General features: G+C 37.6%; 1 protein-coding gene across 2 annotated transcripts; it reads right to left on the bottom strand.

Annotated features, from left to right (window-relative positions):
- Window positions 1-3,616: 3,616 nt before the first annotated feature.
- On the bottom strand, window positions 3,617-11,450 carry LOC104227993 (protein LNK1). 2 transcript variants are annotated; one of them, XM_009780375.2, is made up of 8 exons: window positions 11,296-11,447; window positions 9,505-10,081; window positions 9,052-9,385; window positions 7,948-8,535; window positions 7,155-7,303; window positions 4,978-5,112; window positions 4,708-4,897; window positions 3,617-4,070 (listed from the first exon to the last, which is right to left on the bottom strand). In XM_009780375.2, exons 2-6 carry the CDS (start codon window positions 9,840-9,842, stop codon window positions 4,992-4,994), a joined length of 1,530 nt encoding a protein of 509 aa, XP_009778677.1. In that variant the 5' UTR covers window positions 9,843-10,081; window positions 11,296-11,447; the 3' UTR covers window positions 3,617-4,070; window positions 4,708-4,897; window positions 4,978-4,991. The 2 variants fall into 2 exon arrangements, with proteins under 2 accessions (XP_009778677.1, XP_070006803.1); XM_070150702.1 differs by lacking the exons at window positions 3,617-4,070; window positions 4,708-4,897 and adding an exon at window positions 6,855-7,049 and having other exon boundaries at window positions 5,022-5,112; window positions 11,296-11,450.
- Between the last annotated feature and the right edge of the window lie 11,815 nt (window positions 11,451-23,265).

Here is a 23,265-nt window from a genome sequence, read left to right as displayed (position 1 = left end):
TACGAAAAAGATGGCTGGTATAGTAAAACTAGCAGGTAAAGCCCTGCAACAATAGACGACCAATGACATTCTTAGTCTAACTCCTAACTGGCTAGTCTCACTCTATTGTGCTGTAGAAATACTCACAACTCTCCCCTAACCTACAACCTTAATACTTGACCTCCATAATTCCCTGTCAAGGGTCATGTCCTCAGTAATCCTAAGTCGCGTCATGTCCTGTCTGATCACCTCTCCCCAATACTTCTTAGGTCGTCCTCTACCTCTCTGCGTGCTCACTACATCCAGTCACTCACACCTCCTCACCGGTGCATCAGTGCTCCTCCTCTGAATGTGCCCGAACCATCTGAGTCTTACTTCCCGCATCTTGTCCTCCATGGGGGCCACACCCACCTTCTCTCGAATATCTTCATTCCTAATCTAATCCATCCTTGTATGCCCGCGCATCCACCTCAACATCCTCATCTCTGCTACTTTCATCTTCTGGATATGTGAGTTCTTTACCAGCCAACATTCAGTTCCATATAACATGGCAGGCCTAACCACTGCTCTATAAAACTTACCTTTTAGTAACGGTGGCACTTTCTTGTCACACAAGACTCCCGACGCTAACCTCTACTTCATCCACCCCACCCCTATACGGTGTGTGACATCCTCGTCAATCTCCCTGATCCCCTGAATAACCGATCCAAGGTACTTGAAACTACCCCTCTTGGGAATGACTTGAGAGTTAAGCCTCACTTCAACTCCCGCTTCCGTCGGCTCAACTCCAAATTTGCACTCGAGGTATTCCGTCTTCGTCCTGCTCAACTTGAAACCTTTAGACTCAAGAGCATGTCTCCAAATCTCTAGCCTCTCGTTGACGCCGCCTCGTGTCTCGTCAATTAGAATAATGTCATCAGCAAATAGCATGCACCATGGCACCTCCCCTTGAATATGATGAGTCAGTGCATCCATCACCAGGGCAAATAGGAATGGGCTGAGCGCAGACCCTTGGTGCAACCCCGTAATAACTGGAAAGTGTTCAGAGTCGCCTCCTACTGTCCTAACCCGAGTCTTAGCTCCAGCATACATGTCTTTAATCACCCTAATATAGTCAACCGGGACCCCTTTATCCTCTAAGCAGCTCCATAAGACCTCCCTAGGAACCCTATCGTACGCTTTCTCCAGATCAATAAACACCATGTGGAGATCCTTCTTCCTATCCCTGTACTGTTCCACCATCCTCCTAATAAGGTGGATAGCTTCTGTGGTAGATCGCCCCGGCATGAACCCGAACTGGTTGTCTGAAATAGACACCGTCCTTCGCACTCTCATTTCTACCACTCTCTCCCAAACTTTCATGGTATGACTTAGTAATTTGATGCCCCTATAGTTGTTACAGCTCTGGACATCACCTTTGTTCTTATACAACAGGACCATTGTACTCCACCTCCACTCTTCAGGCATCCTATTAGTCTTGAATATAACACTAAACAATGCAGTAAGTCATTCCAAGCCTGCTCTACCCGCACACCTCCACAGTTCAACCGGAATTTCGTCTGGCCCGGTAGCTCTGCCCCTTCTCATCTTACGCATTGCCTTCATGACTTCATCGATCTCAATGTCCCTATAATTACTTAATTCATGGTGACGGTCGGCATTCCTCGATTCCCCAAGTCTAATATCTTGATTCCCTTCTTCACTTAGAAGTTTATGAAAGTAGGTCTGCCACCTCCTCTTAATCTAGTCATCTCCCATCAAAACTTTGCCGTCGTCATCTTTTATGCACCTCACTTGGTCCAGATCTCGAGTTGTCCTCTCTCTCGCCTTAGCGAGTCGGAATAACTTCTTCTCCCCGCCTTTGTTCCTTAGTTCCTCATACAGACGAGCAAAAGCTGTCGTCTTAGCCTCCGTCACTGCCATCTTTGCCTCCTTCCTAGCTACCTTATACCTTTGACTGTTCTCTCTCTTCTCCTCCTCGTCAGTGCTCCCTACTAACCGCAGGTAAGCCGCCTTCTTTGCTTCCACTTTACCTTGGACAACTGCATTCCACCACCAATCTCCTTTGTGGCCACCATTGTGGCCCGTAGATATCCCTAACACCTCTCTCGCCGCCTTTCTTATACAGTCCGCCGTCGTCGACCACATTGTGTTTGCGTCCCCACTACTTCTCCAAGCTCCCATTGCCGATAACCTTCCTTCCAACTCCTTAGCTTTATCCTTAGTTAAGGCGCCCCACCTAATCCTGGGGCGTCCTTGTACTGACCTCTTCTTCCTCCTTATCCTAATACAAATGTCCATCACCAAAAGCCTATGCTGCGTTGAGAGGGTCTCACCTGGGATAACCTTGCAGTCCTCGCACAACCTTCTGTCGCATCTCCTGAGGAGGAGATAGTCAATCTGAGTCTTCGCCACCGAACTTTGGTAAGTAACCAAATGTTCATCCCGCTTCGTAAAACTCGAGTTCGCAATGACTAGATCGAAAGCCTTGGCAAAGTCCAACAGCGCAATTCCCCTTTCGTTCCGCTCTCCGAAACCAAAGCCGCCATGCACCTCAGTGTACCCACCTGCAGATGACCCAATATGATCATTGAAATCTCCTCCTATGAATAACCTCTCAGAAGGCGGTATACTACGAACAATCTCATCCAACCCCTCCCAAAAGCGCCTCTTAATATCCTCATCCAAGCCTGTTTGCGGTGCGTACGCGCTAACGATATTTAAAGTACCCTCACCCACCACCAACTTAATAGTCATTAGTCTATCATTCACCCGCCTGACCTCTACCACGGACTCTCTAAGATGGCTATTTACCAGGATACCCACTCCATTCTTACCCCTCAGGACACCAGAGTACCACAACTTATACCCATCCACGTTTTTCGCCCTCGATCCGACCCACCTAGTCTCCTGGACACACGCTATATAAATCTTCCTCTTCTGCAGGATTTTCGCCAACTCTATGGATTTACTCGTTAGTGAACCTATGTTCCATGACCCAATTCTCAACCTATAGGCTCCCTTGCCCCCTCTACCTCCCCTGCTACCCGACCCACCCCCTAAATGGGATATATAGAAATGGGATATAAAAGATACGACTGGAAAATGGAGAGAGTCAACCAATGCCTCGTAAGATTGTCTAATATTTACCGCTGTTCTTTGACGGAACCTGATTCACTGGCTGGAAAACTAATAAGAAATGAGTGTTATGCAGAAGTCTTATTGTAATTCACGAACGGTCATCAAATTTTTTGTTTACTGCACCAAAATCACTAAACTTTTTTGTCACTTAAAAATTAATAAACTTTTTTTACACTGCTCAGAAAATCAAAATGCTAGAAAAACACATCAACCGACATAAAAAACCAAATAGACAATGCCAAAATACCAAGCTAACTATGCGATGCTAGCCGTGCGAATTTCAATTAGTCCCTAAACTTAGGATTTAATGCAGTATACTCATAAAATTCCGTAAATTATTTTTTCATTGTAAAAAGTTACCGCATCCCCTATCTATCCGATAAATTTCTAGTGAAAACATTTTATCGAGTAAGTTTTGCTAGATAAATATTACATTACAAAAATGTATCTCATATGATGGCATGGCATAGACACATCAATTAAAAACAATTGTAAATGATAATAGGTAAAAAGAATTTACATATCACATAAATTCTTTTACATGTTACAACAATGTTTCTCTTTCTCATATAATGACAAAACATAGCCATATACACAAAATAAAAATTACCGTGTAAGTTATATAGGCAAATGTATTGATAATATCATTTTACACTAACAATGTTTCTCATAGGCCAATTATAACCCCCAAGATCCCAACACTAGACTGTTCGAGAGGGAGAGGGAGAGAGAGAGAGCTAAGGCGCAATAGTCTGTGCATCAACATAGTATACTCTAAGCCATCAATTGAGTGGAATTTACAAATTGTTTGAGTCGCGGTTGGCAAGTATATTCAACCCTTTATTTCTCCACGTAGAACCAATGTTTAGGTAGACTCCACTATGCTGTCACTCTTTGATATGTTGGCAATTGTCCTTTGTACATTCATACGCTCTTCATACTCTTCTTCACTGCAGAAAGAAAAAAAAACCTTCATCTTTAGGATGACACATTCACCTATTAGAACCAATAAAGCATGTTCAGCAGCTTCCCCAGCTACATTATCTTCTTCCTGAATCCTGATTAAACAGCTACTGAGCTCACTATCTACGTGGAAATTAATATAAGCCCACCAATAGAAGAGGAAGGATAAAAACAAGCAACCTTGGATTTGGCTTGCAGGTTGCAATATGTGTCAATTCAAATACTTCAACAATTTTCAGCAAACAATGTCTAAATCTGTTTGTTGTTTTCATGTAAGCAAAATCACGTCCCCAATTTAAAGAAAGAAAAAGAAAAGAGGAACCATTTATATAAATGCACTGCCTACACACCAGAAAAAGGAAAAGGCATGTAATGAACTAATTCAAGGCTTGAAGATATCAGAATTATAGAAAATGCTCAGTTCTCAGATGGAATTAGGTGTTCAAAATCTGCATACAGAAGAATGGATTATTGTGCATGGATCCTGTGAGTTAAAGTGGTAGTCACAAAGATGGATTGCAAAGTGAAGATAAAAAGAAACTGATTGTGAAAGCTCATTCAAAGAGATGCAACAAAATGGACTGGAAACATCTCCAATAAAACATCAAAAAACATGTAAAATACCTTGTAAAATGTTGATAGGCCCTATACATGGCCAGCATAATGATTGAATGCAGACACCACCATCGGTCTTGAAGCTTTTTTAAGTATTTAAGGTCAGTTATCGGCAACTTTTTGCTCTCGTTAGCTGCATTTCTCCACGACAAATCAAGTTCTCAGACATCACCAGCTGGCAACTCAGAGAACCATGGATCTGTTCATTGATTTATCATGATAAGGTTTGATCCACCAGAATGTCAAACACGAAAGTTGTTTAATATTAGAAGAGCTTACCGTGGAAGAGGACCTCAAGCCAAGGAATCAGGGGCAGGTGTTACAGATGAGCCTGAAGACCTGAGGAAGAGCAAATGTGCAATAGATCGATCTAAAGAATTGGTGTCTCTTTCCATGTCCATATACCCTTGCCACCTGCAATACAAGCCATTACAATCTAGGAAAAATTATGCGAATAGAATAGAATCTAGGAAAAATTACGCGACACAACAAACATATACACTGTATTTGTCATTCGTAGCTTTACTTTCAGAAAATTACCAATTAGCTATATTTGAATTTTATAACAAATACAGGTAGATCAATCGTTTTGAACTGAAACAAGAGTACAACAAGCTCTCGTAGCTCAATTGGTTAGAGCACCTGTTTAGTAAGCGGAGGTCTTGAGTTCGACTCTCTACAAGAGCATTCTATTTTTCTGTATTTTTGTATTTCGCCTTGGTTATAGTCGTTTGTGCGAATTAATACAGTCGATACATATTGTATTCTTTATATACACCAATGTATTTCGATGAAGTAATGAGTTTTATAGAAAAAGGCATCAAGAAGATGCAAGAAGTACCCATGTATTTCGCCTTGGTTGCATTCGTTGCGCGAACAAATACAGTTGATACAAGTTACATTCGAACAAATACAATTGACACATGTTGTATTCGTTGAGCGTCTGAATACAAGTGATACAAGCCGGTAACAATTGAACAGTAGCTAAGAACGGTAATTAGACAAACTATAATTACGTATGGTAATTATGTAATGCTTTATGAAAATTTCACCTATGATGTCCGCCAACTGACCCTCAACCTCCCCACTTCCCCCTCCCCCCACCCAGCCAAACAGAAAAAATGAAGATCCCCTAACTTGTTGGCTTAGTTTTTCACTAACTTGACTACCTACCTCTCCCTTTTCTTTCTGAAACCCAAAACAAAGAAAAAGAGGAATGTCTAATTTCCGCAATCGTCACTAACATGAACTAACAGTCCTATTCCTTCACCTGGTAAGATTGAGCATAAAACTATGATTTGGTCAACCAAACAAGCACAAATGAGATCTACCAACATTATTTGGCAGAAAAAAACATGCTCCTACAGTACCATCCTGTCCATTGAGATACCTTGCTAAACTTGTGAACATGAGGTTTCTTAAGATACCAGAAACGAGAAAAGGGGGGGAACAAAAAAGATCAGGAACTGCATTCTAAGGATTTAGAAAGACACTCGAGTTACCTCGAGAGAAATGAAAAATGATCAAATTTTGAAAAAAAATGATGGAAGATTAGAGATATATTGGAAACTTGATAATTTGACAAATACAAGACATACCTATTAAAGGTGTCAAGCACTATAAACGTGATATTTTTCCAATATACAGCAGTATCTTAATAAAAACTTAACAATTCTAGACTCGTAATTACAACGACGTGTATATTAATTTCAACAATCGATAAGCTTTCGATTTTCTAACCGTCTATCCTTTTCTTTTTCCCAAGCAATAACTTCTTGAACAGAAAACCCTGCTTCAGTCATTTTAGGCTGGGGAGGGGTAGTGGAGACTTGAGAGCACTGTCTACTAATCAACCATAGGGTGCAATCTTTGGAAACTAGAAACGGTAATTTAAAATCCACCCTTCCTGCTTATTTCTCTAAATTTTTGTGCACAGTTTAATGTTTATAATAGAACCTGAACAGTTCTACTCTGTACTATCGGGCTCCTTAATCACAAAACTTAGTACTGTACATACTGCCTATTGTCCTGAAGAAGCCCAGGAGTGACCAGCCAATGGCAAACCTGGTACAAACTCTGTTTTCTAGCAAAATGCATAAATGATCAACGAGAAACCCTAATGGATAAAAAGGAATTGAGCAGAGTTCTGAACTTACACTACTAAACAGATGCCACTTTAAATTCGGGATACTATTCAGGTATTCACACAAAAGACCTCGCATCTGTGAGGTAAGCTAAATTAAGCTCAAACTTGATGCCAAAATACACATTTAACTGGCTGCTCACAGAAAGCTTGTAGTACTTAATGCATTAGAACTTGTGCAATGCAAGAGCCAAGATCACGCGCTATCCTGAGAAAATATTATGCATGCACATTAAAACAATTGTAATACGAGAGTCAAGATTATGAGATGTTTTGAGAAGAATGGCCCTTAGCGCTCAAGAAATACTCATACTTGTTTGTCCTTTTGCAAGTCAATGCTTGGCTTGTATCTCTATCATCTCCAGAGTCATTAATGACATTAGCATCTCTATGCCTTTGTTCAGCACTCCGAGCCAACCGGTACAAGCTATCCCTTATGCAGAGCTTTGTCCTTATATCCAACTAAACCAACAAAGTAAAACATAATTAGCTTTATAAAAATGAAAATACCGCGAATCAGTCAATTTTTCAGCAGGACTGCTAACTGCTACACCGCAGCCAGAGGGGAGAGGATTCAGATTGGGATAATTCAAGCAAACAAAAAACAAAATTTCAAAAAAATAAAACAAAAGCTTTTGAGGTGATACCCCATAAAGAAGCAACATACGTGTGCAACTAGATGATGAGAAATGAAACAGTTTAGCTTTAGTAGATCTCCAACCGTAACATGCCCAAAAAGACCACCCTGATGTATAAGTGTGTATAAGTCTGCAAGCCTATAATATACTATATCCATAACCACAGCAAGATGTAAAATATTTCTAGCACATAATATGATCCTAGAACAATAAATATATTTGCTTCAGATTCGAACCATCAAATCTAAGGTCGGTTGGACATGTAAGGTTAAATAAAATATTCCAGCTTAAAGTAATGAACTCGCATCAAACAAGTTTGAACACATGCTACTTCCGTAGAGGGACACTCGGACCAACAAAATAAGACTTGTTTGACATGTAACTTTAAATTATTTTTCCAACTCAATTAATAAATTCATCACCAAACAAGACTGAAACACATGTGAATTTTGTAGAGATCCCGCTTACCCGTTCTGTGACATGTTGAAGCTGATGAAATCCAGCAGTTTCTTCTGCTACTTCATCCAACCCAGAACTAATGGAAGTGCTCTCTGCTATAATTGAGGAACCTAATTCTGGTGGAATTCTCGTGCTAATGCCTTCAGGATCACTGCTATTTTCAAACTTAATTCCAGAATGATGAAGTAGCTTCTCCTCCACCTTTTCACTTGTTGTGATAGTACCCATCTGAAAAGAAGGATCAGGAGAGCTCTGCCTACACTGCAGATGATTTGGTGAAAGGGACATGGAACCATCATTTCCAGATTTGGTAATCGATGAAGTTGGGTGATGGACAATTTGATCTGAACGACTGTAATCAGACATGTAAGAAACGCCACTATGTAAGTAACCAGTCTCATGTTCATGAGCTTCATTTTGCTGAGGAATACCCGATGATATCAAATTGCCTTTAGGTCCAGTGGCCTCAGTAGAATGTCTTCTCTCTTCTGAAAGGCCATCAATGTTACGCAAGGCAACATCATTTTCTATATAAACACATTTTCTCTTTCCTTCCGATTGGTTCTGGTGATTTGCGTGCTTCTTATTTATATTATTCTGTGGAGAACCACACAAGCAAAATTAATAAAAAGAGGGGGAATCATGGTTGACTATCTTTATGCAACAGCAGTCAAGATGAATGCACCCAATTCTTTTTGATAAGACGACTCAACAATCAACCTAATATACAATTAGAAAGTCCACGTATCAGAAATTAAGTAATGAAGAATGATATAAATTTTCAAAACAAGTTACCACACCCTAGGAAGAAGAATTTAAATTAATACTGGTACCGCACTTTCAGGATGAATTGAGCCCATGCTAAGGTTATGAGATCTCATTTTACATAAACGCGCGCACGCAGAGAAAGATCATGTAACATGGAACTACCATCACTTTCAAAATTTACCATTACACTACCGCTGATCCTCAGTTAACTGTTAGTCAACATCTCAACTTGGAGTCTATCAGAAAATTCTACTTTCTCCAAACGCCCACCTCAGAAGTAACTCAACACAGAACTCAAAGTAAGAGAGAAGAATTTGAAGTACACCAAGACAGAATTATACTTACTTTCTTTAGAGGTACTAGTTTGCAATCTGAATTACTTGATCCATTCACAAAAGACAGATGGCTCAGATTGGCCAATTCATCTTTCTGTGAGGGCCACAAATTTCCATTATAGCTAACTGGTTGACTTTTAATGCCAGAATCACTAATTGAACTGCCCATTTCCTCCGTTCTTGAAACTTCAAGACTGCCGTTTTTTTTCAGTGCACTGGATGTTGAGTTTTGACACTGAATATCTGACCTCAATCGATCTCCAGATCCTTCAATAGTATCTGATGATGCAAACCAACCAAGGTCATCCTCATTGCTGGCTCCAAGTCCAAATGTCGAATCACAACTGCGGGAGAACATCACAATAGTGAGTACTAGTTTGAATAGAATTCCTCCTTTTAAACATGAAAAAAAACATAGGACAATTGAAAGCTTCACCTCATTGAATATGAAGAAAACAATTACCTGAACATCATGTCAATATCCTCAAAGTTCCCCATCTCAGACCAGTTATAATACAAGAGATCATTAGTGTTTTTATCCACCCGGTTGTTGTCAAAACAACTCAGATCATCATCTACCAGAGAAATGGGACCAAGTGGAAAGCTACAAGAGTTTTCCCCAATGGCAGCTTTCTTGTTGTCCAAAATGGGGCCATTTTGGCAGAAGTCACTGTCAATGGAGTCTACGTTTTTACGTTTGAAGCAATGATGCAATGTCCCAACATTCAATGAGCTTTTGCCACAGGTATTAGGCAACACAAAATCACGTGCGTCCGCCCATAAGTCCTCTTCTAACATCATGCTGCTGCTACTATTTAGTGGAGGAACTTCTTCTTGCTCCTATCACTGATTACAATATTTAACTGTAGATTAATTTCCCACAGTACTTGATTAAACCACCTCCTTGCACAGTTATCACTCTTGGAAGGAATTCACAAACACATCCACAATAGGATATTGCACTATATGATTATCACTATCGCAAAACTTGTCCCCATCTTTAGCTTCTAGCTGTAATACCAGAATTTTAGCTGTAGTAACTGCAGAGAATATTTGTCAAAATGTGTTCATCAAGAGTAGAAATTAATAAATTAATAAAGTTAAATTTGAAAAATGAAAAAGCCAGATGAAAGTAGAATGATGATCGATGCCAATCTAGAAAATACTAAAAGTCTAGCCTGTAAGTCCTGAGAGATTATGAGTAGTCACGGCTACTGAAAGACAACTTTACGGTATATTAACCTATTCTTAAAAAAAAAGAAAAAAAGTAAAAAAAAATTACAGTATATTAACTAGGCCTCCATACCAATTTGGCAAAGACAATTTACTGTATTGAGAGAAAATCAAGAAGATTCTAGACACAACAACCCAGTATAGTCCCACAAGTGGTGTCTGAGGAGGGTAGATAGAACGCAGACCTTGCCCCTACCGTGAATGTAGAGAGGTTGTTTCTAGTAGACCCTCGGCACAAGGAAAAATGTGAAAATAGCAGTAGCAACAAGCAATAACGAGAACAAAACAAAAGAAACAAGGCAAAAGGAATAACATGAAGATAGAAATCTACAATATTAGAATACAAGACTGCCACTAATAATGAGATTCTAGACACAATGGTCTGTTTTTCTCATTTGGTCTCTCTTTTGGCAGGAGGGAAAAGAATAAATGTGAGTTTCACAGTATCTATTATCTTAAAAACACGCAGACATAATATAAAAGACGGTTGAACAAGCAGAAAAATGAGCAAATATCAGCTTAACAAGAAAAAGAGGAAACGGTGTTCATAAATCACTGGTATTTGCTAACTCAATTAACGAGTAGTAACGGGGCGTGGATATGAAGGTGGTAACGCTACCGTTTTTTATTTATTAATTAGAGGAACGCCTCTTTATTATGGACAAAAAACCTAGCTAAATTATTACAATAAGACTAACAAAAGAATCTAGTATACAGTAATTAGTCGTTTATTATCTTCATAAAAATTATCATTTCTTTTACACTGTGAACTTGTTATACGAGCCAAATTTCCTTTTACACTAACAATACTAAAATTATCATTTCTCAATCAAGTGCTAAATCGAGTTCAACTAAGTGAAATCATCAGTTAAAGAGGTATCACATAGAAACATTCAAAACAATAATTTCCAGATTAAAACTTTTCCTACTCTTTTCAGCAACAAATCAATTCACAAGCTGGAAACACTGAAAATACAGGAAAATTAAAAAACTAAGATAATTTTACTGTCGGAAAGCTCACCGGAAAACCAATAAATATCGAGAACGAACTTTGCCGGAAAATCAATACTGTAATTCCAAAAACCCTAGTTTGATTCTCAGGAAACACAGATCTATGTAGGGAGAGAGGAAAGAAGCTTTTTGTTTGCTTTGAAATTATCTCGAAGATATATAATGTATTTTTAAATATTAATAAGTACGTGGAAAGCCAAGTGTGCAATGAGATCAAATTTGTGGCCTAAAAACTTCTAGGGGTTTTCGGGGTATCAAAATTCGTGGACGAGAGGAGAGGGTTAAGAAACGATCTGTTTTCGGTAGTTCATTGGTCCACGTAAGAAGAAACCGACACGTGTCAGCTGCTTGCCATTCTGAACAGTTGAAACAACGTGCCGGCGCCTATATTTCGGTCAATATAAAGTTGATGTTATAAATATATTATATTATGGATGTTCATTTAGTATTCCGTTGTAAATAAGCTTCCTGAAAAAGTTTATCCATATGGGACTCTATCGTAAATATATTTATCTATTTAGTACTATATTGGAAATAAGCTTCCTGAAGAAGCTTATCACTTCGGTACCCGGTTATGGATAAACATTACCCCCAGTAGAAGTTTATCCATACCGGGTATAATAGGCTTATCTTTTCAGTACCCAGTTATGGATAAACATTACCCCCGGTAGAAGATTATCCATACCGGGTATAATAAGCTTATCCATTCAGTACTCCGTTATGGATAAATATTGCTCTCAGTAGAAGATTATCCATATCTGGTACAGCAGCAGCTTACACAGCAGCTTGTAGCAGCTTACACAGCAGCTTGTAGTAGCAGCTTACACAGCAGCTTATAGTAGCTTACACTGCAGCTTGTAGTAGCAGCTTACACAGCAGCTTGTAGTAGCAGCTTACAGAGCAGCTTCCTTTCTTCTATAAATAGAAGAGATTTCAGTTCATTATGTACATCAGTTTGAATTCGAATAATATATCAGTTTCTCTATATACTTGTCTTTACTTTATAGTCTTTATTTTATAACACGTTATCAGCACGAAGCTCTACCATCTCGAGCAAATATTTTGAAAGTATCTGAGGTAAGAACTTTCTTTTCCTAAATAATGTCAAATCTTTCTAAACTTGAATTTGTAGCCCTGGATATATCGGGCAAAAGCTACATGTCTTGGGTACTTGATGCTGAAATTCATCTTGATGCGATGGGTCTGGCAGACACCATCAAGGATAAAAACCAGGCATCAAACCAAGACCGTGCCAAAGCAATGATATTCCTACGCCATCACCTTGATGAGGGCCTGAAAATGGAATATCTCACTATTAAAGATCCAGTCATACTGTGGAATAATTTGAAAGATAGATATGACCACCTGAAGATGGTCGTTCTTCCACAGGCACGTTATGATTGGACTCATCTAAGGCTACAAGATTTTAAATCTATCAGTGAGTATAATTCTGCTATGTTCAGAATTATTTCCCAATTAAAATTATGTGGTGATAATATTACTGATCATGATATGTTGGAGAAAACTTTCACCACTTTTCATGCCTCGAATATGCTCCTGCAGCAGCAATATCGAGAGATGGGATTTAAAAAGTATTCTGAACTTATCTCACATCTTCTTATAGCAGAGCAACATAATGGGCTATTAATGAAAAATCATGAAAGTCGACCTATTGGTTCTTGTCCATTCCCTGAAGTGAATGAGACGAACTTCCACCAAGCTAAACGTGGAAGAGGTCGTGGCCCCAGTCGTGGTCATGGCCGTGGTCGGGGAAGAAACCCCAATCATGGTAATAATAATGCACCAAAGAAGCCTCCTCACCACCAGCAGTGGAAAAGGAAGGAACAAAAGCATGAAGCGGTGCAAGCGCCAAATGTAGAAAATGCATGCTATAGATGTGGAGGAAAAGGGCACTGGTCACGTACTTGTTGTGCTTTGGCATGGCCGTTTGGGCCATCCCGGATCAATAATGATGAGACGAATTACTGAAAATTCGAGTGGGCATCCATTAAAGAACTTGAAGATTCTTACAAATGACGAATTTTCTTGTGATGCTTGTTATCAAGGAAAAATGATCACTAGACCATCACCGATGAAGGTTGGTATTGAATCCCCTGCCTTTTTAGAGCGTATACATGGGGATATATGTGGACCTATTCACCCACCAAGTGGGTTGTTTAGATATTTTATGGTCCTAATAGATGCATCTTCAAGATGGTCTCATGTGTGCCTACTATCATCTCGCAACCTGGCGTTTGCAAAGCTATTAGCCCAAATAATTCGATTAAGGGCAAAATTCCCAGATTATCCTATAAAGGCCATTCGCCTTGATAATGCTGGAGAATTCTCATCTCAAGCTTTTGATGATTATTGTCTATCAGTTGGGATAAAAGTTGAACATCCTGTAGCTTATGTTCATACTCAAAATGGCCTTGCAGAGTCATTTATTAAACGCCTGCAATTGATAGCAAGACCACTACTTATGAAAACAAAATTGCCCACTACTGTTTGGGGCCATGCTATCTTGCATGCAACATCACTTATCCATCTCAGACCGACACATTATAATAAATATTCTCCGTCACAATTAGTTTTTGGTCATGAACCAAATATTGTCCATCTACGAATTTTCGGATGTGCTGTATATGTGCCAGTAGCACCACCACAACGTAGTAAGATGGGACCACAGAGAAGGATATGAATATATGTTGGGTTTGAATCACCCTCTATTATTCGCTATCTTGAACCATTGACAGGAGATTTATTTACTGCTCGATTTGCAGATTGTCGGTTTGATGAAACAAATTTCCCACAATTAGGGGGAGAGAAAAAGGAAATCAAAAGAGAAATTGTGTGGAAAGTTTCATCATTATCTCACTTTGATCCCCGTACCCCTATATGTAATCAGGAGGTCCAGAAGATCATCCATTTACAGAATATAGCAAATCAAATGCCAGACGCATTTACTGATTTGAAAAGGATAACTAAGTCACATATCCCAGCAGAGAATGTGCCTATCCGAATTGATGTCCCAGTAGGACCATCTACTAGCATGAGAGCTAGTGAACCTAAAGCACGCCTGAAGCGTGGTAGGCCTTTGGGTTCTAAGGATCGAAATCCTCGAAAAAGAAAATCGACAAATGATCAAAACGATACTATGAAGGGATCTCCTGAAGAGACCCAAAATCTGATTAGTTCTGAGATTCCTGAAGAAATCAATGAACCCGAAGCTCATGTGAGTGAGGAACTTTTAATAAGTTCGAACGGTGATGGGATTAATTTAAATCGATTTGAAATAGTGGTGGATAATATTTTTGCATATAATGTTGCACTTAATATTATGCAAGATAGTGAGGATCTTGAACCTCGATCTATCGAAGAATGTCGACAAAGATCTGATTGGCCAAAATGGCAAGAGGCAATTCAATCGGAATTGAAGTCACTTGCTAAAAGAGAGGTCTTTGGACCAGTAGTCCAAACACCTGCTGGTATAAAACCAGTTGGTCATAAATGGGTTTTTGTGCGAAAAAGGAATGATAAAAATGAAGTTGAAAGATACAAAGCTCGCCTTGTTGCACAAGGATTCTCACAACGACCTGGAGTCGATTTTGATGAAACATATTCACCTGTTATGGATGCCATAACATTTCGATATCTCATCAGTTTAGCACTACATGAAAAGCTTGAAATACATCTAATGGATGTAGTTACAGCTTATCTGTACGGTTCACTTGATAATGAAATTTATATGAAAATTCCTGAAGGATTTAAAATGCCTGAAGCAAAATCTCAGGAAATGTATTCAATCAGATTACAAAGATCTTTGTACGGTTTAAAGCAATCTGGGCGCATGTGGTATAATCGCCTTAGTGAATATTTGCTGAAAGAAGGTTACATAAATGATGTTATTTGTCCATGTATTTTTATAAAGAAAATGGCATCAGAATTTGTTATACTTGCTGTTTATGTTGATGACATAAATCTTGTTGGAACTCCAGAAGAGCTCCAAAAGGCAATTGAATATCTTAAGAAAGAATTTGAGATGAAAGATCTTGGAAAGACAAAACTTTGTCTTGGTCTGCAAATTGAACATTTAGCAGACGGGATCTTTATCCATCAATCTGCCTATACAGAAAGGGTCTTAAAACGCTTTTACATGGACAAAGCGCACCCATTGAGTACACCAATGGTTGTTCGATCACTTGAAGTGAATAAGGATTTGTTCCGACCTCCAGAAGAGGACGAGGAACTCCTTGGTCCCGAAGTACCCTATCTCAGTGCAATTGGTGCACTAATGTATCTTGCTAATGCTACAAGGCCTGACATAGCATTTTCTGTTAATTTACTAGCAAGATATAGTTCTTCTCCTACACGGAGACATTGGAACGGGATTAAGCATATATTGCGATATTTAAAGGGAACTCTTGATATGGGTTTGTTTTATGCTAACAAAGATAGTGCAGACCTTGTTGGTTATGCAGATGCAGGTTATTTATCTGATCCCCATAAAGCTCGATCTCAAACCGGCTACGTATTTACATATGGAGGTACTATCATATCATGGCGCTCCACAAAGCAATCTATTGTTGCTACTTCTTCAAATCACGCTGAGATAATAGCTATTCATGAAGCAAGTAGGGAATGCGTATGGTTGAGATCAATAATTCATTTTATTCGAGAAAAATGTGGTTTGGAATGTGAGAAAAGACCCACAATTTTATACGAAGACAATGCTGCATGCATAGCCCAATTGAAGGGAGGATTTATAAAAGGAGATAGAACGAAGCACATTTCACCAAAATTATTCTACACACACGATCTTCAGAAAAATGGTGACATTGATGTGCAACAAATCCGTTCAAGTGATAATCCAGCAGATTTATTCACTAAATCTTTGCCAACTTCAACTTTTGAGAAGATGGTATACAAGATTGGAATGCGGAGACTCAAATATTTGAAACAAGGTTTTCATCAGGGGGAGTAAAATACGCGATGCACTCTTTTTCCCTTACTAAGGTTTTTTCCCATGGGGTTTTCCTTATAAGGTTTTTAATGAGGCACCTAACAATGCGTATTACTAAATATGTGTACTCTTTTTCCTTCACTAGAATTTTTTTCCCACGTGGTTTTTCCTAGTGAGGTTTTAATGAGACACATTATCTTTTAATGAACATCCAAGGGGGAGTGTTATAAATATATTATATTATGGATGTTCATTTAGTACTCCGTTGTAAATAAGCTTCCTGAAGAAGCTTATCCATATGGGACTCCACCGTAAATATGTTTATCTATTTAGTACTATATTGGAAATAAGCTTCCTGAAGAAGCTTATCACTTCGGTACCCGGTTATGGATAAACATTACCCCCAGTAGAAGTTTATCCATACCGGGTATAATAGGCTTATCTTTTCAGTACCCAGTTATGGATAAACATTACCCCCGGTAGAAGATTATCCATACCGGGTATAATAAGTTTATCCATTCAGTACTCCATTATGGATAAATATTGCTCTCAGTAGAAGATTATCCATATCTGGTACAGCAGCTTACACAGCAGCTTGTAGTAGCAGCTTACACAGCAGCTTATAGTAGCTTACACTGCAGCTTGTAGTAGCAGCTTACACAGCAGCTTATAGTAGCAGCTTACAGAGCAGCTTCCTTTCTTCTATAAATAGAAGAGATTTCAGTTCATTATGTACATCAGTTTGAGTTCGAATAATATATCAGTTTCTCCCTATACTTGTCTTTACTTTACAGTCTTTATTTTATAACACTTGATTTCTTTTTTACATTTATTCTAGGGAAAAGGTCCATATACTCGTGTACTATTAAAAATTATCCATATTTGTCCTCCGTTGTACTATTAGGAGTCGTTTGGTAGGGTGCATAAGAATAATGCTGAATAGGGTGTATTAGTAATGCTGGTATTAGTTATGCTGACATATTTCTTATCTATTGTTTGGTTTGATGTATTAAAGTATTGCACAATTTCTAAAAGAATTGCTTGTTTACAAAAATGCCCTCAAAAACAGTCCATCACTCTAACTTTTTAAAATAAACATATGTTGAGAAATATTTTTATATGAAAAAGTTTAAAAAAAGTATTTGATTGTTTACCTATATTGTAATATATAACTAAAATTTATTTATAAAAAAAAATATATGCCAAGTATTTATTTATTTAGTAGAGATATAATTTTATTTCTCACTATTTGGATTATTTTAAACCTGCATTACTATAGTAACTAGCATATTTTAATCAAGCATAATTTTGAAGGATAATTTTATCTTTAACTAAGCTAATGCATGCATTAAAACCCATTGCATTGCTAATACCATGATTTTCTATGCATTAGTTATGCATATGATAATACCAAATAGGATGTATAACTAATGCTTGTATAACTAATGCATAGGTTCAAAATGTCTATCAAACAAGGTATTATTAATACACACATCTAATGCATGCATTATTTTAGCTAGTCATCCTACCAAACGACCCCTTCGTCTAAATTTATCCCTTCCGTTAGCAAAGAAATAAAAAATACTCTTATTTCTACCGGTGCTCCACCATGACAATCCAAATCCTACATGATCTGACATTTGGGTGAGGTGGATGCTACGTGGCATGCCACCTCACTATCTCCTTCCCTTTCCATTTCTTCTTTCCCCCTCATACCTTGAAACGGAGGTTCCAAATATTTTTCTTTTAAATCTTGACAAAATTACTGTTAATCTCTGAATCTAATACGGATAAATAATTTTCAAAAGACTTAAAAGAATAAATCACAAAACCCCATTATATTGAGGTATTGCTAATATCAAAAAATTTCTCATATGCTATTTTTTGTGAGAATGTAGTGGCCAAGTAGTTAGAAAACATTGAATCTTTAGCTATAGAAATCCACGCCACATTGCATTACTTTTATTTAATCAAATACATATGAACATATATTTCTCTAAACAAACAAAACCGACATCAGAGATCTTTGTTGTTCATCGTTAATGAACGAAGTAAAACGGGTCAGTAATGACTATATATCCATTTACATTTCATAGTGGTGAAGAATAATCTTTATTTACTTAAGATTTGATTTTTTTCCAGAATGACAAAGAATTATCTTAAATACATTGCTCATTTTTTTTTGGAATAAAATGGGCTAAACTTTTGTTTGCTACTTTCTCAATGGCTGTTATTTAATCTACAAATATGTACTTCAAGGGAGGATTATTAACCTCTTTCATCGCTTTGGTTAAGGTCGGAATAACCCCACAAAGCCGGGGTTCTCCAAGTTCGTAAATTCAAGGTATGAGGGGGGAAGAAGAAATGGAAGGGGAAGAAGATGGTGAGGTTATTTTGGATTTGGATTGCCATGGTGGAGCACCCTTAGAAATAAGGATATTTTTTATTAATTTATTAACGGGAGGGGTAAATTTAAACCGATAGTATAACAGAGGATATATGTGGACAATTTTTAATAGTACATAGATATATCTGGCCATTTTCCCTTTATTCTATCTACTAGTTATGTTTGGCCCGTGATGTGCCCGGACCCAATTATTGCACTGAATTTTTTGTTGTTATAGACAAATTAGTTAATGTACAAGTTCAAATTTTAGCCAAAATCATTTTTCCTGCGTAATGATTTATTGCACTCAGTGCAAAAAAAATCTGTAGTCATTATTAGTTAAGCAAATTGTAGTGTCTTTGAAGATTCTTGGGAAAATGCATAAGTACCCCCCTAACTTATACCCGGATTTCCAATTACATACTTTTTCTTTACGGGAATCCTATTATCCCCCTAAGCTTATTTTAAATATAATTATTTGCACCCTTAACGCTGACAACCACATTCTTGGCAAGTGGTGAGTTACACGCGCCCCACATGTATTTTTAGTACTTTTTTTTATTCTTTCTTCTTTTTCTTATCCTTTTTTCTTATTTCTTATTATTCTCATTTTTATTATTATTTCATTCTCTTTCTTTTTATTTTGGTCACCGGCGACATAAAATGGTGGTCGTCGGAATTTCACAAACACTATTTTTCCGACGAATTATTTTTTCCGGCGATAGATTTTTATCCCAATCTAAGATTGTTTTGTTTTATATATATATAAATTTTTCTTGAAAGTGTAATTTATATGTGGGAGGAAGAGCAAAAGAAATAAAAGCGAATATGAGCTGAGAAAACTTTTTCCAGTTAAAATTTCAATACATCATTTTTTTCCGACATGAGAAGGTTTTCCGATGATGAATTTTTCCCCCCAAATTTGAGTGTATTTTGCTTTGCTTACGAATAGATATTTTTTGAGAGTTTAATTTGTGTGTGAAAAGAAAAAATGAAAGAAAAACGGTTAGACAAAGTCGTCGGTGAATGAATATCCGCCGGAATTAGAGAAGAAACGGAAAAAAAAAGTAAAAGAAAAAATACAAAGAAAAAGGAAAAGGAAAATGAAAAAAAGTAAGAAAAATGGTAAAAAAGAATAAAAAATAATCTGAAAATCATTTTTTCTTGCTTCTCACTCTCCTTTGGGAGAGTAAAATACACACATTTTGTCATGTCAGCATTAAGGGTGCAAATAATTACATTTAAAATAAGTTTAGGAGGGTAATAGAATTCCCGCAAAGAAAAAGTGTGTAGTTGGGAATCCGAGTATATGTTAGGGGATACTTATGCATTTTCCCAAGATTCTTTTATGAATTCACTTATTTTTCCTTTTGTTATAAAATAAAGACTATAAAGTAAAGACAAGTATAGAGAGAAACTGATATATTATTCGAATTCAAACTGATGTACATAATGAACTGAAATCTCTTCTATTTATAGAAGAAAGGAAGTTGTTGTGTAAGCTGCTACTATACCAGATATGGATAATCTTCTATTGAGAGCAATGTTTATCCATAACGGAGTACTGAAAGGATAAACTTATTATACCCGATATGGATAATCTTCTACCGGGGGTAATGTTTATCCATAACTGGGTACTGAAAGGATAAGCTTATTATACCCGGTATGGATAATCTTCTACCGGGGGTAATATTTATCCATAACTGAGTACTGAAGTGATAAGCTTCTTCAGGAAGCTTATTTCCAATAGAGTATTAAATAGATAAACATATTTACGGTGGAGTCCCATATTTACAACGGAGTACTAAATGAACATCCATAATATAATATATTTATAACACTCCCCCTTTGATGTTCATTAAAAGATAATGTGCCTCATTAAAATCGTACTAGGAAAAACCACGTGGGAAAAAAACCAATGAAGGAAAAAGAGTACACATATTTAGTAAGACGCATTGCTAGTTGCCTCATTAAAAACCTTATAAGGAAAACCCCATGGGAAAAAAATTTAGTAAGGGAAAAAGAGTGCATCGCGTATTTTACTCCCCCTGATGAAAACCTTGTTTCAAATATTTGAGTTTCCGCATTCCAATCTTGTATACCATCTTCTCAAAAGTTGAAGTTGGCAAGGATTTAGTGAATAAATCTGCTGGATTATCACTTGAACGGATTTGTTGCACATCAATGTCACCACTTTTCTGAAGATCGTGTGTGTAGAATAATTTTGGTGAAATGTGCTTCGTTCTATCTCCTTTTATAAATCCTCCCTTCAATTGGGCTATGCATGCAGCATTGTCTTCGTATAAAATTGTGGGTCTTTTCTCACATTCCAAACCACATTTTTCTCGAATAAAATGAATTATTGATCTCAACCATACGCATTCCCTACTTGCTTCATGAATAGCTATTATCTCAGCGTGATTTGAAGAAGTAGCAACAATAGATTGCTTTGTGGAGCGCCATGATATGATAGTACCTCCATATGTAAATACGTAGCCGGTTTGAGATCGAGCTTTATGGGGATCAGATAAATAACCTGCATCTGCATAACCAACAAGGTCTGCACTATCTTTGTTAGCATAAAACAAACCCATATCAAGAGTTCCCTTTAAATATCGCAATATATGCTTAATCCCGTTCCAATGTCTCCGTGTAGGAGAAGAACTATATCTTGCTAGTAAATTAACAGAAAATGCTATGTCAGGCCTTGTAGCATTAGCAAGATACATTAGTGCACCAATTGCACTGAGATAGGGTACTTCGGGACCAAGGAGTTCCTCGTCCTCTTCTGGAGGTCGGAACAAATCCTTATTCACTTCAAGTGATCGAACAACCATTGGTGTACTCAATGGGTGCGCTTTGTCCATGTAAAAGCGTTTTAAGACCCTTTCTGTATAGGCAGATTGATGGATAAAGATCCCGTCTGCTAAATGTTCAATTTGCAGACCAAGACAAAGTTTTGTCTTTCCAAGATCTTTCATCTCAAATTCTTTCTTAAGATATTCAATTGCCTTTTGGAGCTCTTCTGGAGTTCCAACAAGATTTATGTCATCAACATAAACAGCAAGTATAACAAATTCTGATGCCATTTTCTTTATAAAAATACATGGACAAATAACATCATTTATGTAACCTTCTTTCAGCAAATATTCACTAAGGCGATTATACCACATGCGCCCAGATTGCTTTAAACCGTACAAAGATCTTTGTAATCTGATTGAATACATTTCCTGAGATTTTGCTTCAGGCATTTTAAATCCTTCAGGGATTTTCATATAAATTTCATTATCAAGTGAACCGTACAGATAAGCTGTAACTACATCCATTAGATGTATTTCAAGCTTTTCATGTAGTGCTAAACTGATGAGATATCGAAATGTTATGGCATCCATAACAGGTGAATATGTTTCATCAAAATCGACTCCAGGTCGTTGTGAGAATCCTTGTGCAACAAGGCGAGCTTTGTATCTTTCAACTTCATTTTTATCATTCCTTTTTCGCACAAAAACCCATTTATGACCAACTGGTTTTATACCAGCAGGTGTTTGGACTACTGGTCCAAAGACCTCTCTTTTAGCAAGTGACTTCAATTCCGATTGAATTGCCTCTTGCCATTTTGGCCAATCAGATCTTTGTCGACATTCTTCGACAGATCGAGGTTCAAGATCCTCACTATCTTGCATAATATTAAGTGCAACATTATATGCAAAAATATTATCCACCACTATTTCAGATCAATTTAAATTAATCCCATCACCGATCGAACTTATTAAAAGTTCCTCACTCACATGAGCTTCGGGTTCATTGATTTCTTCAGGAATCTCAGAACTAATCAGATTTTGGGTCTCTTTAGGAGATCCCTTCATAGTATCGTTTTGATCATTTGTCGATTTTCTTTTTTGAGGATTTCGATCCTTAGAACCCAAAGGCCTACCACTCTTCAGGCGTGCTTTAGGTTCACTATTTCTTATGCTAGTAGATGGTCCTACTGAGACATCAATTCGGATAGGCACATTCTCTGCTGGGATATGTGACTTAGTTATCCTTTTCAAACAGTAAATGCGTCTGGCATTTGATTTGCTATATTCTGTAAATGGATGATCTTCTGGACCTCCTGATTACATATAGGGGTACGAGGATCAAAGTGAGATAATGATGAAATTTTCCACACAATTTCTCTTTTGATTTCCTTTTTCTCTCCCCCTAATTGTGGAAAATTTGTTTCATCAAACCGACAATCTGCAAATCGAGCAGTAAATAAATCTCCTGTCAATGGTTCAAGATAGCGAATAATAGAGGGTGATTCAAACCCAACATATATTCCTATCCTTCTTTGTGGTCTCATCTTACTACATTGTGGTGGTGCTACTGACACATATATAGCACATCCGAAAATTCGTAGCTGGGCAATATTTGGTTCATGACCAAAAACTAATTGTGACGGAGAATATTTATTATAATGTATCGGTCTGAGACAGATAAGTGATGCTGCATGCAAGATAGCATGGCCCCAAGCAGTAGTGGGCAATTTTATTTTCATAAGTAGTGGTCTTGCTATCAATTGCAGGCGTTTAATAAATGACTCTGCAAGACCATTTTGAGTATGAACATAAGCTACAGGATGTTCAACT

The sequence above is a fragment of the Nicotiana sylvestris genome, chromosome 7, assembly GCF_000393655.2.
Source record: "Nicotiana sylvestris chromosome 7, ASM39365v2, whole genome shotgun sequence".
Taxonomy (NCBI): Eukaryota; Viridiplantae; Streptophyta; class Magnoliopsida; order Solanales; family Solanaceae; genus Nicotiana; species Nicotiana sylvestris.
The sequence above is the reverse complement of the archived record's forward strand: the minus strand, read 5'-3'. Positions and strand labels throughout refer to the sequence as shown.